Raw genomic sequence first — 21,106 nt, forward strand, 5'->3', positions numbered from 1 at the left:
GATTTCGGCATAAGTGTTTGAAATTCGGTATAGTACCATACCATACTGGACACCCTTATGTCAAGCCCCATGTGAGTGTGGGGGATGAAGGGATGGTCCGGTTGGGTTGAGAAGATCTCCACTTTGATTCAATGCAGGGTTGGTAGAGTGGTAAGATCTATACTTCTCAGTGGAGAGGTCATGGGTTCGACCCGACGACAAGCATCCCCCTGAGGATGTAATCAAGGTACACACTAGTTGGCCCGGATGAACTCTTTTATTTCTACCTAGAATTTTTTATCAAGAAATAGACTATTAATTTATCTCTGGATGTATACATGTCTAACAGTCACTCACATCCGAAGGTTGAGGTAAGATTTAGATAATATAAATTTTTTATTCTAATTTAATTAAAAATTTTAGATGTAATTGATTAACATATATCATTCACCCAAAAGGAAATATACCTGATAATTCCTTATACTTAAGCTGCGACGACGCACATAATTGGCTTAAAATGAGCCATTTTAACTTTTAACGAAGGATGAAATTGAACTAAAAACAGACGGCAGCGGCATAAAGCGTTCCAAAATATGGCCTGCGGTTGCGAAGTGGGGACACAAAGTGCAAAAATATCTGTCTCCAACATTAACAACATAGTGAAACCAGAATGAGAAGAAACAACAAATGCCGGAATTACATAGGTGCGCACCTAACAAATTTACCCTTCTTGAGCGCCTCCTAACCTTACGATCGAATCCCCAAAGGCATAGAAGCTTCAAAGACTTTTCTGATTCCAATCTAACGGACTAAACATCATTTGTAGACAAACAAAGTTCTATTTGGAAAACAGTCGAAACATCTCTCCAAATACCCATTGTGCTACTACACACGAAGCTTCTTATCTCACTCCCGTCGTCTCCGTGAAGCTTGCGTCCTTCTTCCTGGAACGCTTCGACCCTTCCTGCAACAAGAGCTCAGTCACAATCCAAAGATTTGAGGATCTAGGTGGATAATTGGAAGGGGGTTGTGTAATGAAAGGAAAAACCTAACCATTTGGAAGCTAAATTTCGAGGGAGAGGTTAGTGAAATTGTTTAATTACAGTACTTTCAGTGTTTATTAGCTTCTAAGTCCATAGGTAGATTCAATCTCATCATATTGTTTGATTAGTATCGTTTTTTTTTTTCTTCTTTTTTTATGTGATTTCACTGACTTTGCTGGATTTCATGGGAACTAAAATGAGCTCTAGATGAAGAAGAATTTAAGTAGGAGGGAAACTATTGCGGACCAGAGAGTAAGAATTTAGGGCTTCTTTTTAACTAACTCAGTGGTGACCCTCTGAGACAGAAATTTATACTTCTATTCTCTTTGAATTTCTTCTTTAGATGGAGGGAAATTAACTGGAGTACCGTTTTCTGGTTGACGTAGACTGCTCGAAAATTTTCAAACTAAAGATACGGTGGAATTTTTTCTCTGTAGTTGCACGGTCTTTGTTTGTAGGCTGTATGTTTTAGTTCAATCTGAGAATGTGGGAATTCTGAATATTCTTAACTGGTGAAGCTTTGGTATTAGGATTCAGAGGGGGAACGGTAAACCCTCTATTTCTTTCGGCACACCTGAAAAACAAGAAGAAGAAGAAAAGATTTGGAAAGATTTCAAGGATCCACCCAAGAATTTCCCATTTGACCAACCACACAAGTGTTTCCTGTTAACATTGCATTGATTGGAAATGAATTGGATTAATTTCTTCGAATGAAAAAAATACGATATACATATATTCAATGGAGTAATCACCTCCACAAAATAATAAAACTTACTAATTCTATGAAGACAAAATACAAAAAACTACCTAAACTAGAATCAATTTGACCGTTGTACAAAGCAATACAAACTACCTACATTAGAATCAATATAACAATTATGTTACCATTACATGATTTCCTAAATTGATTTCTAATGAAGTGGGGACAGCTAACACTCCCCCTCAAGGTGGAGCATGAAGATCACGAATGCCCAACTTTGACTTAAGATGCTAAAAGTGGGCTCGACCAAGGGACTTCGTGAATAAATCAGCTATTTGATTTGCAGAAGAGATTTTGGCTCTACAGATTAATCCACTTTGGAGTTTCTCATGAATGACATGGCAATCTATCTTGATGTGCTTGGTATGCACATGATAAATGCGATTTGCTTGCTATATGAAGGGCTGCTTGATTGTCTCAATATAATGAAATGGCATGTGGCTATAGCAAACCAATCTCACAAAGTAGATATGGGAGCCGTGTAATTTCACAAGTAGCAACCACAACCATGGGACGGTATTCAGCTTGTGCAGAAGAAAAAGATACAGTCGTTTGTTTCTTTGTCTTCCAAGAAATTGGACTAGAACCAAGAAGGATGCAATACCTAGTGGTGGAGCATCTAGTCCTAGGACAGCTTTCCCAATCAGAGTCACAGTATGCCAGCAGTTGGAGATTATTTTTTGTAGGAATAAAAATTCCTTGACCATGGGTAGCCTTAAGATATTGTAATAAATGATGGGCAACTTCCAGATGTGGTTAACGTGGTTGATGTATAAATTGATTTAAAATATTGATAGGATGTACAATATCTGGGTGTGTCATAGTGAGATAAATGAGATGGCCAACTAGGTGCTGACGAGGAGCAGGATTTGATAGAATAATACTTGTAGAATCAGAAAGTTTTAGATTATGTTCCATTGGGAATTCCGCTGGTCGTGTGGTAGTGAAGCCACTGTCATTGGGGATATCAAGTGTGTATTTTCTTTGGCAAAGATAGAGCCCTATTGTGTAGCGAGCAACTTCGATGTCAAGAAAATACTTAAGGGACCCAATGTCTTTAGTATGAAATTTAGTGGATGTATGAGTTTTGACCTCTTGAAGTAAAGCACTATTGGAGCTAGTGATGATAATATTGTCTACATAGACAAGGATAAATATGGAAGCTTCATTCCAGTGAAGAACAAATAAGGAGTGATGGGCCTGTGACTAGGTGAAATCACAGCTGAATAAGGCAGTGGATAATCTGGAGAACCAGTTCTGAGAAGCTTGTTTAAGCCCATAAAGAGATACATGCAATTTGCAAACAAGGTTCTTCCCCTTACAACGATGCCTAGGAGGAGGAATCATTTAAAACATCTTCAAAAAGGTCCCCATGTAAGAAGGCATTGTTGACGTCTAATTGATGCAAAGGCCAACCATGTGCTACAACGACTGTAAGGAGAACTTGGACAGTAAAAAGTTTAGCAACTGGAGCAATTGTATCATGATAATCAACTCCTTAATTTTAGTGTAACCCTTAGCTACCAGTCAGGCTTTGTACCGTTCCATAAAACCATATGCCCGTTGCTTTATTTTGTAAACCCATTTGGAGCCAATAGCTCTTTTTCCAGCTGGTAAAGGGGAAAGGGGCCAAGTTTTATTGGTGGTTGATAGAACCCTCAAGGAATCCCCATTAATCCCTTACTACTGACAAGTATATAAGAATTACCACCTGAACACTATGAACTCAGAACAGCATTGTAGTCACAGTAAATCTCGTTGAGCAACTCTGAATGGAAATTACTGATGAATACAAACTGATTCTACTAACTGATAGATACTTCTGAAATTAGGAAAACTAAATGAAAACTCAGATAAACAGGAACATCACAATGGCTAGGCCATTCCCCAGAGGTTTCCCTCTTCCTCAAGCACTTGCTTGTATTTTTCTCCTCCCATCTCAGTTCCCTCTCCTCCCATACATAACCGAATGATTCTAACAAACTCTTACACATCTACCCAATCTTCTTCTGCCACCTGGACTGTCCCTTCTGCTTCTCTGCTGTAATTAGAGTAGTGGTTGCTGTCCAGTAAGGGGTTGTCATCTGTTTTCTCTCCACTTTGATCCCCTGCAGCAGCTGGAGGTGATATTGTGTTTTTTCCCTTATTCTTTCGCTTATACACCTGCGTTATGAGGGGCTTGTCAACACTCCCCTCCTTCAGTTTCACCTTATCCTCAAGGTGAAAATCAGGAAACTGATTATGCAGTTTGAAAAAGTCCTCCCAAGTGTTCTCACAGCTAGGTAGGTGCTTCCAGTGAATCAGTACCTCAAGTGCTCCGAGATGAATAACAGATGTCTAGTAATTCTCCCGAGGTAAGAGAGAGTTCTCCATCTTATGCTAAACATGCTGGCAGTGGCTGAGTAGTGATGTTATGACCCATCACTTTCTTCAATTGCAAGAGATGAAAGACCGGATGAACTTTGGAGTCGGGTGGAAGTGTAAGTTTGTAAGCAATGGGGTCGATTTGAGCTGCAATAGGATAGGGGCAGTAGTAACGATGGCTGAGCTTCTCATTGGGGCGCTTGGCTAGCTTCCTGAATCGATATGGCTGAAGTTTGAGAAATATTTCTTCCCCTACTTGGTAAGTCACATCTCTTTGGTGCTGATTTGTAGGGGAACGCATGCGGTCTTGAGCCACATTCACATTGGTCTTCAACTCATCTAAGATGCAATCCCGTGCATGTAGGAAAACATCAACTTCTTCCACCTTGGAGTAGTTCCCTTCCCACTTAAGCAAAGACGGGGGTTCGCGGCCATAGATAGTTTGAAAGGGGGCCATTTTGGTAGCTGAATGGTAAGTGGTATTGTACCAGTACTCAGCCCAAGAAAGTCAAGTGGTCCAATCTTTCGGCTGCCCAGCACAAAAACTGCGGAGATAGATCTCTAACCCTTGGTTTACGGTTTACCACTTCCGTTTGTCCATCAGTTTGAGGGTGATAAGCGTTGCTGAACTTAAGGTTGGTTCCCGCTAATTTGAAGAGTTCTTTCCAACAACTACTCATGAAAACCCGATCTCTATCAAATACAATCGACTATGGAAACCCATGGAGTCGTACTATCTCCTTGCTAAAGATCATGGCCACCTCTTTTTCTGTATATGGATGCGTGAGTGCAATGAAATGGCCATACTTTGACAATCTATCATCCACCACAAGTGTAGTGTCCCCTCCTCGGATTTTTGGTAATCCCCCAATGAAGTCTAGGCTGATGTCTTCCCATATTTGGTCTGGTATAGGAAGAGGTTGAAGTAGTCCTGCTGGCTTTATGGCTTGATGCTTGCTCCATTGACAAGTGTCACAACTTGCCATGAAATCCTTCACAACTCTCTTCATCCCAACCCAATACACAACTGATGCTACCCTTTTGTAGGTGCGGAAGTACCCGGAGTGACCTCAAAAAGGAGTGGAGTGAAATTCAGCAAGCAACCTAGGGATTAATTTGGAGTTTTCAGGGATGACCAGGTGTCCCTTATCAAAGAGTGTCCCCTTTCTTAGTTTGTAATTTGGGAATTCAGTAGAGCTGTTGACTAGTGACTGAATTACCTTTTTATAACGCTCGGATTGCTGAATTCGCTTTCTAGACTTTCTTCTTCCCCCCATGCTGCTTCCGATAGACTAGAGAGTCATATTGAGACTTCCATCTGTCGGGACAATGCATATGCAGCTTTGTTCTCACATCCCGGTCAATAAATGATCTCAAAATCAAATCCCAGCAACTTCATAATCCACTTTTGTTGATCTTCAGCTACTAACTTTTGATCCATCAAGTACCTTAAGCTCCTTTGGTCCATACGAACCTTGAAATGCCTCCCCAAAAGGTAATGATGCCATTTTTGAATGGCTAGCACCACAACCATCAACTGTTTCTCATTGTTTGATTTGTTTCGAGCTCGTTGGGACAATGCTTTACTCCAAAAGGCTATGGGGTGTCCCTCTTGCATGAGGACAACTCCCAATCCCACTCTGGAGGCATCCGTTTCTACCACAAACTCCTTTGAAAAGTCAGGCATTATAAGTACAGGCACCTTGATCATTGCTGCCTTCAATGCTTCAAAGGTGTTGGTAGCCAAGTCGTCCCACTGAAAGGCATCTTTCTTCAATAAATTTTTGAGAGGTGTTGCGATTTCCCAATAATCCCGAACAAAGCGTCGGTAGTACCCACTGAGACCAAGGAATCCTCTTAAGAGTTCGTGCATTCTTTGGTAGTGGCCACTCGATCATGCAACGTATTTTTTGTGGGTCTGCCGCTACACCCTTTGCTGAGATTATATGTCCCAAGTAGTCTAGTATGGTCACTGCAAACAAGCACTTCTTCTTATTCACCACCATGCAATGTTATGTTAGGAGGTTAAAGACCAACCGAAGGTGACCCAGATGGTCCTTCAAGGATCTGCTATACACCAAAATCTCATAAAAAAACACTAACACAAACTTCCTCAAGTGTTCTCGAAATACCTCGTTCATTAGTGCTTGGAAAGTGGCAGGTGCATTCGAGAGCCCAAATGGCATTACGAGAAACTCGTAATGTCCATCATGTGTTCAGAATGCTGTCTTCTCCTCGTTACCTTTAGCAATCCTGATTTGGTGGTACCTTGACTTGAGGTCGAGCTTACTAAACACCTTAGCCCATCCAAGCTCGTCGAGCAGCTCATCGATTGCTGGTTTGGGAAATTTATCGGGACACTGTTAGCTTTTTAAGTGCTCGGTAGTCTACATAAAATCTCCAACTTCCGTCCTTTTGCACCAAAAGTACCGGGCTCGAATATGGACCAACACTCGTACGTATTAACCCAGTAGCTAACATCTCGCTAACTAACCTCTCTACTTCATTCTTCTATGAATGGGATAACGATAAGGCCAAGAGGTTAGGGGGTTGCTTCCATTGGCCAGCCTTATCGAGTGGTCATAAGGTCTCCTCGGTGGGAGTTCCCTGGGCTCTGCAAACAAGGATTCAAATTCCTCTAGCAACTCACGTACCTATTTATTGTCATTGACATTCTCCGGTACGTCTACCAGCATCGGCTTCAACCAAAAACCATTACCTTCTTTTTGAGCCATCTTCCAGAGTTGCTGTAATGTTGTCTCCAACCTGAGTAAAGCAGGGTCCCCTTTGAGTTCCACCCGCCTATTCTCCCACACAAACTTCATAGTCTGTAACTTCCAGTTACTCTGAATGTCACCCAGTGATGATAGCCATTCCACTCCCAATATCACGTCTACACCGCCTAATTCAAACGGCAGTAGGTCCTACACGAACTTTATGCCATCGATTACATTCGATACACCACAACATACTCCCAGCCCTCAAACATTATTGTCGTCGCCTAATATCATGTGAAAGTGCTTCCTACCTTCAACCATCAGCCCTATCTTCTCTGCCACTCTTCCCGAGATGAAGTTGTGGGTTGCGCTGTAGTCCACTAACAGTATGACTGAAACATCACCTATCGTTCCTCTTAGTTTCATCGTATGAGGTGAGTCGTGTCCAGCCAAGGAGTTGTGTGACAGTTCGACTTTTGTTAGAGGACTGATATGACCTTTTATGCCAATGTCAGTTTCCATGGCAATGTCTTCCGTTTCCTCATGTGCTTCACCTTTGTGAGATAGCATCACTCGCAATTGCTTCATAGGACACTGATGTTCTCGAGAGTAAGGGCCAGTGCACCTAAAACAGAGCCCTTTATCCATTTTGGCTTTCATTTCCTCGGGAGTTAACCATCGAGGCCTGCTGCTACCGCGGGAAGTTGCAGAGATGCCCTTCGAAGAAGATGATGCGATTGGGTTGGTTTGCCCAAAGTTCGGTCGGGTGGGTGTGGTTGAACCAGAAGTTGTTTGGTTCATTGGACCGACTTGAGCGGGCTGAGGCCCATTTGAATTTGTTCGGTTCAATGCTACAGCCCGTTGGACCGTGGGCTGCCCCCACCCAATAGTGGGCTGGGTTATGGACGTTGTTTTCTGCCCACATGCTGCTTGGTTCTTGGCCTCGATGGACTGGGTCATGTCCATAATTTGAGTTAGCCCCCTGGGCTGGAATAGCTGGAGCTTAGCCCTAATTGCCTCTTTCAACCCTGATAAGAAGGCTCCCTGAAGCCAGTCATCTTCCTTGGCACCAGCATCGGCGATGAGGGTTTCAAAGTGACCCCAATACTCCACAACAGTACGATTCTGCCTGAGCTCCATGATCGCCTCCAGTGGTGATTTTGCTTGCGTTGAACCAAACCTCCTTCGCAACTCCTGCTTTAGTTCCACCCACGAATGGGGAGGGCTTTGCAGCTCTCTGAATTGTACCCAACCCAGCGCCGGTCCCTCGAAACATATTAGAGCTGCCTATAGCTTCTCTGCCTCGGTAAGCCCTTGTAGCATAAAGTATCACTCTGCTCTAGCAGTCCATCCATTCGGGTCATTACTGTTGAAGATGGGTAGTTCTGAGTACCTTGGGAAGAAATCGTGTCGACCTACTTGTAAGAATGCACTTTGTGCATCGTCTCCCATGGATGCATGGATGGTTTCATTTCCCCTATTTACGGTGACCTCCAGCGATGTATTATCAACCTCCACTGACTTCCCCTTTGCCAGGTATGCTCTTAACTCATTGACGAATGTTGTATGGCTTTGTTCGGCCCTATCTAGCTTTGAATCAATCATTGCTAATTTTTTCTGCAAGTCTTTCACGCTAGCCTCCACAATCTCAACTCTCAATTCCATTCGGCTCCTTACCATCTCCTGGGATCAATGCGCTCTGATACTAGATTGATAAACCCTCAAGGAATCCCCGTTAATCCCTTACTTCTAACAAGTATGTAAGAATTACCACCTGAACACTATGAACTCAGAACAGCAGAACAGCATTGTAGTTGCAGTAAATTTCATTGAGCAACTCTGAATGGATATTACTGATGAATACAAACTGATTCTACTAACTGATAGATACTTCTGAAATTAGGAAAACTAAATGAAAACTCAGATAAACAGGAACAGCACAATGGCTAGGCCATTCCCCAGAGGTTTCCCTCTTCCTCAAGCACTCACTTGTATTTTTCTCCTCCCCTCTCACTTCCCTCTCCTCCCATACATAACCGAATGATTCTAACAAACTCTTACACATCTACCCAATCTTCTTCTGCCACCTGGACTGTCCCTTCTGCTCCTCTGCTGTAATCAGAGTAGTGGTTGCTGTCCAGTAAGGGGTTGCCATCTGTTTTCTCTCCACTTTGATCCCCTGCAGCAGCTGGAGGTGATATTGTGTTTTTCCCCTTACTCTTTCGCTTATACACCTGTGTTATGAGGGGCTTATCAGTGGTGAGTGCCAAAATTTTTGCTTGCATGGTATCTCTCCACTCTTATTGTTTCATTGCCCCAATAAAGGATTTGGGTTCAATTGTGATAGTGAGAGCAGTAAAAAAAAAAGCCAAATGGGGAGGGGAGAAGCGATGGTAACTTACAAATTCATAAGACAATAAGTCTTATACGCATGGGTAGACGCATTTGCTTGGGTAAGAGACAAAGAAATAGTCTTTGAAATAAAGAGGTGGTTTGGTGACATGGGAAGGGCGTGTTGTAGGTGGGGAGGAAGAAGCTCTAGAAGGAGCAAGAGGGTCTAATGGTGGACTGGGTGTAGAGGTGTCAGGCACCAAGACAGGGAGTTCAAATGGTTCACCATAGTCGTGGGAAGAGAGAGGAAAAACATATGGAGGAGGGTGGAAGATGTTTGAGTGTAGACGATAGGGGAAAAATATTTTCATGGAAGATGATATTGCGAGAGACGAACAGTTTTGTTAGAGGTAAAAAAATTTGTATGCTTTTTGGCCATGAGGATAACCAATAAATATTCTAGAAAGGGCAAGTTGATCAAATTTGTGTTGGATGTTTTACAGGGATGGACAAACAGTTGAATGAAATAGCAAGTAGTAAGCACACGGTCACCCCAAAATAGTAAAGGTAATTTTGCTTGAAAACAAAGGGCTCTACAACCGTAAGGAGGTGTAAATGTTTGAGCTCCACAATGCCTTTTTGTTGGGGGCGTGGTGACAACTCAATTGTTGGAGGACCTTAAGGGATTGAAAGAAAAATAAAGTCTCCTTGTTAAAAATTCATGAGCATCATTAGAGCAAAGTTGACAAATAGATGTATTAAGTTGAGTGTTCACCATATTGAAAAAATAACGGATAATTGAGTTTGCCTCAGATTTGTGGTTCATTAAGTAAACCCATGTGGCATGAGAGTAATTATCAACCATAGTAAGAAATAGCGAGCACGAGAGAGAGAGAAGGAACATGATAAGCACCTCAAATATCCACATGGATTAATTCAAAGAGACTAGCAGTATTTTTTGTACTAGATGGAAATGGTAAGCGTGTTTGTTTGGCTAGAGGGCACATAATGCAAATATCTTTATTTTTAGTAGTAATACTAACATCTATTATGTAATCTAGGGAGAAGAGAAAGAGAAGAATGGCCAAGTCTCCAGTGCTAAAGATCAAAATGAAAATGAGATGCGGATTTAGAAGCCATGTAGAGAGAAGGGCACCATGTCTTTTGCTCGTCGCAAAAGTCGCCTTTGTCTGTTGATCCTGAAACAGACAAGAATTAGGATGAAAGGTAATTGAACAATTAGCTTGTGTAGTAAGTTTGCTGACAGATAAAAGATTTATTTTTAATTAGGGAACATGTAAAACACTTGAAAGGGTAAGGTTCGAAAATAGGGGCACCGTACCAACATGGGTAATTGGGACCATGGAGCCATCTGGTAAAGTGATAGAAGAGGGTTTGAATATGGGGTAAAGGACAAAAATAAATTAGGATCAGAGATCAGGTGATTTGTGGCCCCAGTACCAATAATCCATAAAAGATGTGGCGTGGCAAGAAGAGCAATTCCTGCAACATTTGTGAAGAGGTGGATATTGCTAGTGGGAAGGATAGATAAGAGTTGTTGGGTATTACCGAGTGCTTTGAGAGTCCATCGATGAAACCAAACTTGTGTGTCTCGTTACGTGCCATGGTTACAGCATGACTCCATGTTGGAAGATTGTCAGTATTGAGAAGTTGTGGTGATAGCTGTGATGAAGAAGCCATCTGAGAGGAAGCCAAGATTGTTTAGGATGATACCATGTTAACATTGCATTGCTTGGATATGAATTGGATTATATATGAAGACAAAATACAAAAAACTACCTAAACTAGAATGAATATGACTATTATGTTACCATTACATGATTTCCTAAATTGATTTGTGATGAAGTGGGGACAGCTAACATTTCCTTCTCACCCATGAGGTTTTGGAAAGAAACCCAACCTACTTGGATCCCTTAGCTTCAAAATTTACCCCATTAGATCTTCCCATGACCTATCAAAACCACCCAACCCGAGCCCAAAACCCTAAAATTGCCCAAGACTAGAAAGATTTGAAGTTTCATACATCCCATCCTCCTTTGAATTTGGTTTTTTGGGGTGTCCAGAAATTCAAGAAAATAAAAGAAAAAGGGTAAAGAACGGGGTGGGGAAGGGCTGTTCTTTTTAGCACTTTAGGACCTCGTCTTCATTTGTGCATGTGGATTTGATGATATATGTAGGCTGAATCCACATCCATGGCTGGATGTTGGATATTACTCACCAAGAACCTAGTAAAACCACCTTAGATCATAGTTGTCACGACGACGAGGCGATGCAAGGCGGTTTAGGCTAATTGAGGCGACGAGTCGACGAGGCGCCCTACGAGGCGCTTTTGAGGCGTTTTAAGTGAAATTTTTAGTGTACATCTCCTTCACTCTAAATCTATCATATCTTATATAATAAAAAAACTATCGGTTACCTCAGTCATCCAACATACTACAAACCACACATATAGGTCCTAAATAAAAGTCGCGAAAAGGAAGAGGGTTGCTTGTCACCCCTGCTGCGGGTGTCACTGCGGGATGGAAGGAGAAGAGAGGGAGAGGGATTGGGTTGGTGGGTTGAGTGTGAGACTTGAGTCAGAACTTAATCTCTTTCAATTTTGTTTGTTTTTATTTTTATTTTAACATTTGATCACATGTAACGTCATTATACATATGCATATAGGTTCAAACAATAGATACTTTACAATCGGAATCTAATAAGTATTTCAATATATGCCTTCGATTAGGCATCTTTCTCGTGATTTAAAAAGAAAGAAAAAAAGCGGCGCCTTTTGCCTAAAAATAAGGCACGCCAATTGAGGCGTCCGGGAGCCCCGCGCCAGGCGCGATTGCGCGCCTTGACAACTATGCCTTAGATATGAGACTGGCATCCATGGTGAGGACTTTGAATTGTCATCTTCGGCAGTTTTGGCTGTGATAGACCCCTCATCTCACGAGTCTATACTCGCAGATTTTTATTAGGAAAGTAACTACTATTAGTAGGGGAAGGGAGAATAGTTGATCGTGCGTTTTGAGTTGTTAGGGAAATAAGGGGGGGGGCAATAGCTCTCGGGTAGAATAGGATCACCTACGGCTGTAGTGTGTTCTGTTCTAGAGTTTATTTCATAAAAGTTCAGTATTATTATTATCTTTGTGTGTCAATTTGTCCATTACTTTTCTGTTAAGATCGGGGTCTTATCAATTTGGCATCAGTGCCATCGATTCTAGGGGAATGGTAAAGAATCGAATGGAGCAGAGGGTAGAGGAATTGGAAAGTATTATGAAAGAGATTCAAGGACAAATAGGCGTGTTAGCACAACAAATCGAAAAAGGAGAAAAAGTTAATGAAGACTTCAGAGAAGAACTGAGGTTTATGTTTCTGAAAGGAAAATCGGCAGATGTGCATACCTTAACGCCGGAGATGACTGAGATCGATGGTACTCCAGAGTACGTTGAGAGAGTGGGCGAAACAGAGAAGTCGAGAGACTTCCTTCCTAAGCAACTTGAAATGCCGATCTTTATGGGAGAAGATCTGATGGGGTGGATCGCAAGGGCTGAGAGGTATTTCAATTTGTATAAACTGAGCGATGGCGAGAAACTCCGAACTACAACTCTTTGTTTTGAAGGTGCAACATTGGGGTGGATACGCTTCTGAGAATTGCAGCAGCCATTGTTATCGCATCGATTTAGTTCAGCACAGATGAAGACTCCCCAAGAGGCGATGATTAACCATAAGCAAAGTGGGATGTTTGTAGCATATAGAGAAGGGTTTGAGAAACTTGCAGCGGCAGCCGGAGCGGTAGAAGAAGAATGGTTGAAAGGGGTGTGTTTTGGCTGGTTTAAACGAAGAAGTGAGGGCGTAGGTTCGATTATTTGGCCTCACTAATCTGGGCCAAATAATGGACCTAGCCCAAGCCGTGGAGGCAAAAAACGGAGTGGGGAAAGTTAAGAAATCAATTTGGGCCTGCTCACTCAAACGGCCCAAAACTTAAACCCACGTTTTATTAACTTCAGCCCATCCAACACCAATATTAGAGGAACCGGATTGAACCAAGGCTTTAACAATTCGGTTCGCCCAAACCAAAGAGTTGAAGCCATCGTCTTCTTCCTCACAATCTCGACCTGCAACCACAGTGGTGACAGTGAGCTCCAGACAATCATAATGGCTATCCCAGGAAGAAATCAAAGATAAAATGGACAAAGGGGTGTGTTTTAGGTGCGATGCTCCATACTCCAAAGGCCATCGATGCCCCCTGAAGCAACTACGGTTGTTGTTACTCCACGACGATGACAATCTAGAAGTTGCAGCAGCGGTAGGAGTGATCCATGACGACAATACTGAGGTCGAAATGGAACCTGTGCTTGAGACGGAACTCTCGCATACTTCTTTGGTGGGAATCGATTCACCACATACCCTAAAACTAACGGGACAGATAAATGGCTGTGAAGTCATTGTTTTGATTGATTGTGGCGCAACGCACAACTTCATCGCTCAAAAGTTGGTGGAGCCATTGGAATTGGAAGTTCAGATGACAAAATTTCAGGTCGCCCTGGGAGGTGGAACGATTAGCAAGGGTGCGGGGTTTTGTCGATAGATTCCAATTCACTTGGGTGGTGAGGTCTTTGTACAAAATTCTACCCTTTCAATTTGGGTAGCATTGATATTATCTTGGGGGTAGAATGGTTGCAAGACACTCGGGAGGTACGAAGTAATTGGCGTTTGAGAACCATGAGCTTTGAGTGGCAGGGACGACCTGTGAAATTGAATGGGGACCCGACTTTGCTGTGATTGGAAACAACATTGAAAAGTGTGCTATAGTCCGTTCAAGCAGGCGGTGATGGATATTGGCTGCAGCCTCAGCATCCCGACGAAGACGCTATAGAGTTACACGAGAGCACAACAATATCCAATTTATTACCCGATTTTGCTCAATTATTTGCGGAACCCACTGAATTGCCGCCAAGAAGGAAGCAAGACCACAGGATACGGCTAGCAGAGAGAAGTACCCCACCTAATATTCGACCAGTGGCGGAGCCACGTTGGGACCGGAGGGGGCCATGGCCCCCCCTCCCCCCGGGATTTTTTGAAATTGTATATATCCTTGTTTTTTCCTTTTTCTCATCTTTAAATGTGAAATACCCTTTTGGCCCCTTCCAAAAATTATAAAAATTTAAGATAAAGATGATGGGTCAAATGTCTTCATAATCTCTATCTAATGGTTATCATTAAATCCCTGTTTAAAGGAATAAAAGGTTGAATTCTAATTAAAAATTAACTCACGATCCATGAATTTCTCCTTATATATTCTCTCCTATTTTTATTTATATTTATTCTCTCATGAATCTCCTCTTTTATTCCTCTTTCTTTTTTTCTCCCGTCTCACAAAATATTGAGTAGTTAGCCTTTGGTTTTCCTAAATCTTCTCCACATCAGTATTCACTCTCTTTCTAAAATTATTCATTTCTCTCTCTCACACTCACGAATTTTCTATTAATTTACCTAATTTTTAATGTAAACTTTACATTAAAATATAATAATATATTCTGAGATGGGACATCCAGTGGGTCCCACATTGACCCACATACATTCGGCCCCCCTCCATGTTCAATCCTGGCTCCGCCCCTGTATTCGACCCTATCTTTACCCACTCTCAAAAGAACGAGGTCGAAAGGTTGGTATAGGAGATGTTAACAGCAGGATTGGTACGGCCTAGTGTGAGTCCTTACTCCAGTCCAGTATTGTTGGTTTGAAAGAAGGATGGCGGGTGGCGCTTCTACGTGGATTATTGTGCCATGAATAAACTAACAGTTCCTGACAAGTTCCTCATTCCCGCAATTAACGAACTGTTGGATGAGTTAGGAAGGAGCCACAATGTTCACCAAGCTTGATTTGAAAGCAGGATACCACCAGATCAAAATGGCGGAAGGTGATGAGGAAAAGACAGCTTTTCGTACCCATAATGGGCATTACGAATTCCTGGTGATGCCATTTGGGCTCTCGAATGCTCCGGCCACATTTTAATCACTCATGAATGAGGTATTTCGGGAACATTTACGAAATTTTATTTTGGTGTTCTTTGACAATATTTTGGTGTATAGCAGGACCATAGAGGAACATGTGGGTCATTTACAAACCATCTTTATACTCCTCACATAGCACAACCTCATCGTCAACCGAAAAAAATGCATGTTTGGGGTTGCTACACTGGAGTATTTAGGGCACATCATATCTAAAGATGGAGTTGCGGCGGATCCACGGAAGATCAAGTGCATGGTGGAGTGGCCCCAACCCAAAAATCTTGAAGCCCTACGAGGGTTTTTAGGTTTAATCGGGTATTACCGCAGATTCGTCCAAGATTATGGTAAGATTGCCGCTCCGCTCACTAACTTATTGAAGAAAGATGCATTTCAGTGGGGTAACGAGGCAACAACGGCATTTAACGCCCTCAAGACAGCCATGATGACCGTTCTGTGCTTGGTTATGCCCGATTTCACAAAGGAGTTTTGGGTGGAGACTGATGCTTCAGGTTTTGGGCTAGGTGTAGCTTGATGTAAGATGGCAATCCAATTGCCTACTGGAGCCAAGTGTTGTCCCCTCACGCACAAACCAAGTTGGGCTATGAGAAAGAACTAATGGCAATTGTGCTCGCTATCTAGAAATGGCGTCACTACTTGATGGGGAGACATTTCAAAGTACGAACTGATCAATAAAGTCTGAAATATTTGCTGGAACAACGCATTGTGGCTACTGATCAATAGAAGTGGGTCTTGAAGCTTTTGGGATTTGATTTTGAGATATTGTATCGTCCGAGCAGCGAGAATAAAGCCGCCGACGCTCTCTCGTGACGGTCAAAGGGTGATATGTAGGTTCTTTCTATGACAACAGCAACTTGGCTGGAGAGTGAGGGTTTAGATGCGGCAATTCATGCCTCAGAACGTTACCAGAAGATTATTCAAGCCTTGATGAAAGGATCCCAAGACTATCTTAATTATCAGCTCCAACAAGGAACATTACTCTATAAAAACAGGTTAGTCATCCCTGAAGGATCCCCCCCTAATCCCCAAATTATTGTCCAAGTATCACTCCACCCCATTCGGTGGACATTCAGGATTTCTGCGGACCTACAAGCGATTGACAGCTGTGGTCTATTGGGTGGGAATGAAGGCTGCTGTTCGGGACTTTGTGGCTAGTTGTGATGCTTGTCAGCACAGTAAATACTTAGTTATGAAACCCGCAGGTCTCCTCCAACCATTGCCAACTCCGGAATGCATTTGGGATGATATTAGAATGGATTTTATTGGCGGATTACCCAAGTCTAAGGGCGGGGATACAGTGCTTGTAGTAGTGGATCGTCTCTCAAAATACGCCCATTTTCTTGCTCTTTCGCACCCCTACTCTGCGAAGGATGTGGCTGTCTCATTTACTCGGGAAGTTATCCGCTTGCACGGATTTCTGCGATCCATTGTTTCTAATCGAGATCGTGTCTTCCTTAGTCACTTTTGGATGGAATTATTCAAGCTTGCAGGCACCCACCTGAAGTCTAGCAGCGCCTATCATCCACAAACCGATGGCCAAACAGAAGTGGTGAATCGCAGCCTTGAAAGTTCGGGGATATTGGAAGTTCTGATTCAGTGGAAAGGACTCCCTTCTTGTGAGAATATGTGGGAAGATTTTGATGCGCTGCAGTCCAATTTTCCAGAATTTCACCTTGAGGACAAGGTGAAACTTTTGGAGGGGAGTATTGATAGACCCCTCATCTCACGAGTCTATACTCGCAGGCAAGGAAAGAAAGATACACGACCTGTTGCACAGCAGCCCGGAATAGAAGGAAATATTTGAGAGATATTTACTGTGGTGTGATTCTGTTAAGATACAAGATGCCTTTTGGGATTGGATTTGGTGCGATTTGGTTTAGGCAAGGAAAGAAAGATACACGACCTGTTGCACAGCAGCCCGGAATAGAAGGAAATATTTGAGAGATATTTACTGTGGGGCGATTCTGTTTAAGATACAGGATGCCTTTTGGGATTGGATTTGGTTAAGGGATTTTTATTAGGAAAGTAACTACTATTAGTAGGGGAAGGGAGAATAGTTGATCATGCGTTTTGAGTTGTTAGGGAAATAAGGGAGGGGGCAATAGCTCTCGGGTAGAATAGGATCACCTACGGCTGTAGTATGTTCTGTTCTAGAGTTTATTTAATAAAAGTTCAGTATTATTATTATCTTTGTGTGTCAATTCATCCATTACTTTTCTCTTAAGATCAGGGTCTTATCAATTTGGTTCTACATCAGCTTGAATGACAGTCATCGTGAAACCATTGTAACAACTACTGAATGGGCCTCGAAAACAACTTTAATAGATCTCTTCTTGGGCTTAGACAGTAATGAGTACGTAAGTTTGGTTGCTCCATCTTCGAAAAATCCAAACGTCAATATTATCTGGATTTCTTGTTTTTAGATTATCTGTGCATGGGATTTTTATGTTCTTCAAGTGGATGATATGTGTGTCAAGGTATGCTACCTTTAAAGTGCAATTAAGCTTATTATGTTGCTGGATGTTAATTACACAGCTAATATCCATGGTGTAATTCTGTAAAATGCCATAGCTGATTATCTGCAATGTGGCTTTTGATAAATTTAGACCAGACCAGATAAAAATTGGATAGCATGTCTCTGATGTAATATTTTTTCAGTGATAATGCCTACTTTATGTTTTGAGTGAAACTTTAATGGCTTAACCTTTAACCTTTGTTATCCATCTCCTTCTCATTTAATAATTGGTTTTGCCAATTTTGCGAAGGTCTTGAAATGGAATATGATATAAATCTTGATCAAGATATATTACAAGCCGATGTCGTCATCCAAGAGCCTGATCTTACTATGGACATCCAAGCATCTCCAAAAGGAGGTGAAATGGAAAATAATGTGACTCTTGGTCAAGATATATCAGAAGCTGATATAATGGTGTTTGATGGCAGTATTCATGAGACACAATTGACTATGGATGCACAGGAACCAATAAAGAATGATGTTGACACAAATGAAAGTAGTGTAAAGGAAAATAATCATGCATACCCTCGTGAGACACAATTGACTGTGGTTGTACAGGAACCAATAAAGAATGATGTTGACACAAATGAAAGTAGTGTAAAGGAAAACAATCATGCATCCCTCAAAAAGCTTGGATCAGAACCATATGTTGGTTTACAATTTGAATCTGAAGATGTGGCATATGAATTCTACAATGCATATGCTATGGACAAGGGCTTTAGCATCCGAAAGAGTCGTGTGGAGCGCTCGAAGGTTGACAAGAGTGTTCTTTCCCGGAAGTATGTGTGTGCACATGAAGGGTTTCGCTGGACAAAAGATAAACGTTATAAGGGTAAGGCGATTCGGTCTCGAAGAGAAACAAGGGTAGATTGCCGGGCAGCTATGAGCATCAAAAGAAAATCCGGTGGATGGATTGTTTACAAAGTTCATCATGACCACAATCATGAACTTGTTGATCCTGTCGAAGCTTACAAACTTCGGTCTCATCGAAAAGTGACAAAGACTATGAGTTCGATCCCTGTTAAAGTTGAAGTTGGACCATCTGAAAATAAAGATCAGTTTATGGATGTTGTGGGAGGAGCAGATAAGGTGGGAATTAACAATCAAGATTGCAAGAATTTTGTGAAGAAAGAACAGAAAAATAACATTGGAGTTGATTGGGATTGTATGCTGGAGTATCTCCAGAGCATGCAGTCAGTAGATTGTGGAATTTTTTATGCAGCAGATTTTGATACAAATCAGAGAATAAAGAGCTTGTTTTGGGTGGACAGCCAGGCAAGAGAGGCTTACAAGCAGTTTGGGGATGTGGTAGTATTTGATACCTCATATCAGTCAGACAAATACAGGTTTCCACTTGCTTGTTTCACTGGTGTAAATCACCACAAGCAGTCTACAGTGTTTGGATGTGGGTTGCTGGCAGATGAATCTGTGGAATCTTATATTTGGCTATTTGAAACCTGGCTCAAAGCAATGTCAAATCAGCAGCCTACTTCAATGATAACATATCAAGACAAAGCAATCAAAATGGCCTCAGAAAAGGTTTTTCCAGGAGCAAGACTCAGGTTTTGCATGTGGCATATAGCAAAAAATGAGTTAGATAATCTTGGATATGTATTTAAGATGCACAAGGGATTTGAAGCTGAATATAGAGTGTGCATACATACAAGTAGGAAGCCAGAAGAATTTGAGTCAGGGTGGAAGGCACTTCTTGTGAAGTACAATTTGAAAGAAAATAGTTGGTTGAATTTAATGTATGATCAGCGCCACCTTTGGGTGCCACTGTACCTACAAGATACATTCTTTGCTGGAATGACAACAATAAAAAGAAGTGAGGGTTTAAATTCTTATTTTGATGGGTTCATGCATGAAGGAACTCCTCTAAGTGCATTTGTACCTCAGTATGATCAAGCCCTAAAGCAGCTTCGAGCAAAGGAATCAGATGAAGATCTTGTTACAATGTATACAAAAGTAGTTTTGACGTCCAAGAACCCAATTGAAGAACAAGCTGCAAAAGTTTTCACTAGGAATATGTTCTCAGTATTTCGACGTGAATTCCTTGAGAGTTCTTGTTGCATTGCAAATAAGACTGACGAGGATGGACCCCTAGACAAGTACACAGTGTGCAAATACAATGAGAAGGACAAAAATATGCACCTTGTTACATTTAATATGCTTGATAATGGTATAAGCTGCAGTTGTCGGATGTTCGAGTCTGAAGGAATGCTTTGCAGGCATGTGCTTAAGGTATTCCAAATCAAAAATATATTCGAGATCCCACCAAGATATATTTTAAAACGGTGGACAATGAGTGCTAGGTATGTCGAGTCTTGTGTTGCAGGAGGGGGAGGATGCTCCAGGGAGATTTTGAATGAAACAGCTACTAAATTTTTAGAGTTTGGTTCCACTTGTCCTGAACGAACTACCATTGCTATTAAAATTCTGCAAGGAGGCCTGGAAAAACTTTGTAATATCAACATGCCTAGAAGTGGCATACTTCCTGAAGATATGGGCTGTGGTAGTAGTTTTCAAGGGGAAAATATCAATGAACATAAGGAAAGTGATGTGCCTGATCTGTCACAGACCAAGTCAAGGAGTCATCTTGTGTCTTCGAAAGAGAAATCAAGCTGTGAACAGTCACCAAAGAAAAAAAGAATATGTCGTGTATGTGGGGAAACCAAACATCAAATGCATGCATGTTCAAAGGTAAGGTTTGAGGAATTCTTTGGATGCATACATGGTCCTCTTATTTTATATACTATGTAACCATAATAAAGGATTTATCTTTGTGTTGTTACAGGGATCTGTGGATCAATCCCATCCTGCCACAGTATTGCAAGGACCTGTGAGTCAATCACATCCTGCAACAATGTTGCGGGGACCAGTTGTTCTGCCACCACCTTTCACAATGTTGCCGGGCCCTGTTGTTCTGTCCCATCCTTTTGCAATGTTGCGCAGACCAGTTGATCAGTCTCAGATTTTATAGTTTGACAGATTTCCTGATAACATGTACAAAGTGTTCAGTCTCCTTTATCTAAAAGATTGTATAATATCCCCAAAAAATTATGTTCTACTTTCTCATCATACTTAAAAGCTGTCCTCACTTGTCACTACCTTGAATGGAAACCCATGTACAGTAGCTCTTATTGTTGTGAGTTGTACTAGTGTAAGCTTTGCTTTTCCAGAAATCCAAAAGTTCATGTTGTTTGCCCTTGAATTATAACCAAGACTCTTATTCTTTTTACTTCATTTTCCATCACTTAACATTCCTTGCATATATTTTTATATTCTGCTTTTCTTTCCCTTTTCCGTGTGAAAGGAATAGTATTGAAATATTTGTTTTGAATTCTTAATATTGTCAT

General features: G+C 41.7%; 2 protein-coding genes across 2 annotated transcripts; both read left to right on the forward strand.

Annotated features, from left to right (window-relative positions):
* The first annotated feature begins 875 nt into the window (after positions 1–875).
* Positions 876–21,106, forward strand: LOC149029667 (protein FAR1-RELATED SEQUENCE 5-like). The gene is made up of 3 exons (XM_089141998.1): positions 876–1,060; positions 17,998–20,450; positions 20,545–21,106. The coding sequence occupies exons 2-3, from the start codon at positions 18,006–18,008 to the stop codon at positions 20,728–20,730; spliced, it is 2,631 nt and encodes an 876-aa protein (XP_088998124.1). The 5' UTR covers positions 876–1,060; positions 17,998–18,005; the 3' UTR covers positions 20,731–21,106.
* LOC149029668 (uncharacterized) lies at positions 15,384–17,863 on the forward strand. The gene is made up of 4 exons (XM_089143769.1): positions 15,384–15,723; positions 16,306–16,916; positions 17,656–17,709; positions 17,804–17,863. Exons 1-4 carry the CDS (start codon positions 15,384–15,386, stop codon positions 17,861–17,863), a joined length of 1,065 nt encoding a protein of 354 aa, XP_088999895.1.

This window comes from Hakea prostrata, chromosome 1 (assembly GCF_041222555.1).
Source record: "Hakea prostrata isolate BN-2017 chromosome 1, UWA_Hpros_2, whole genome shotgun sequence".
Lineage (NCBI taxonomy): Eukaryota > Viridiplantae > Streptophyta > Magnoliopsida > Proteales > Proteaceae > Hakea > Hakea prostrata.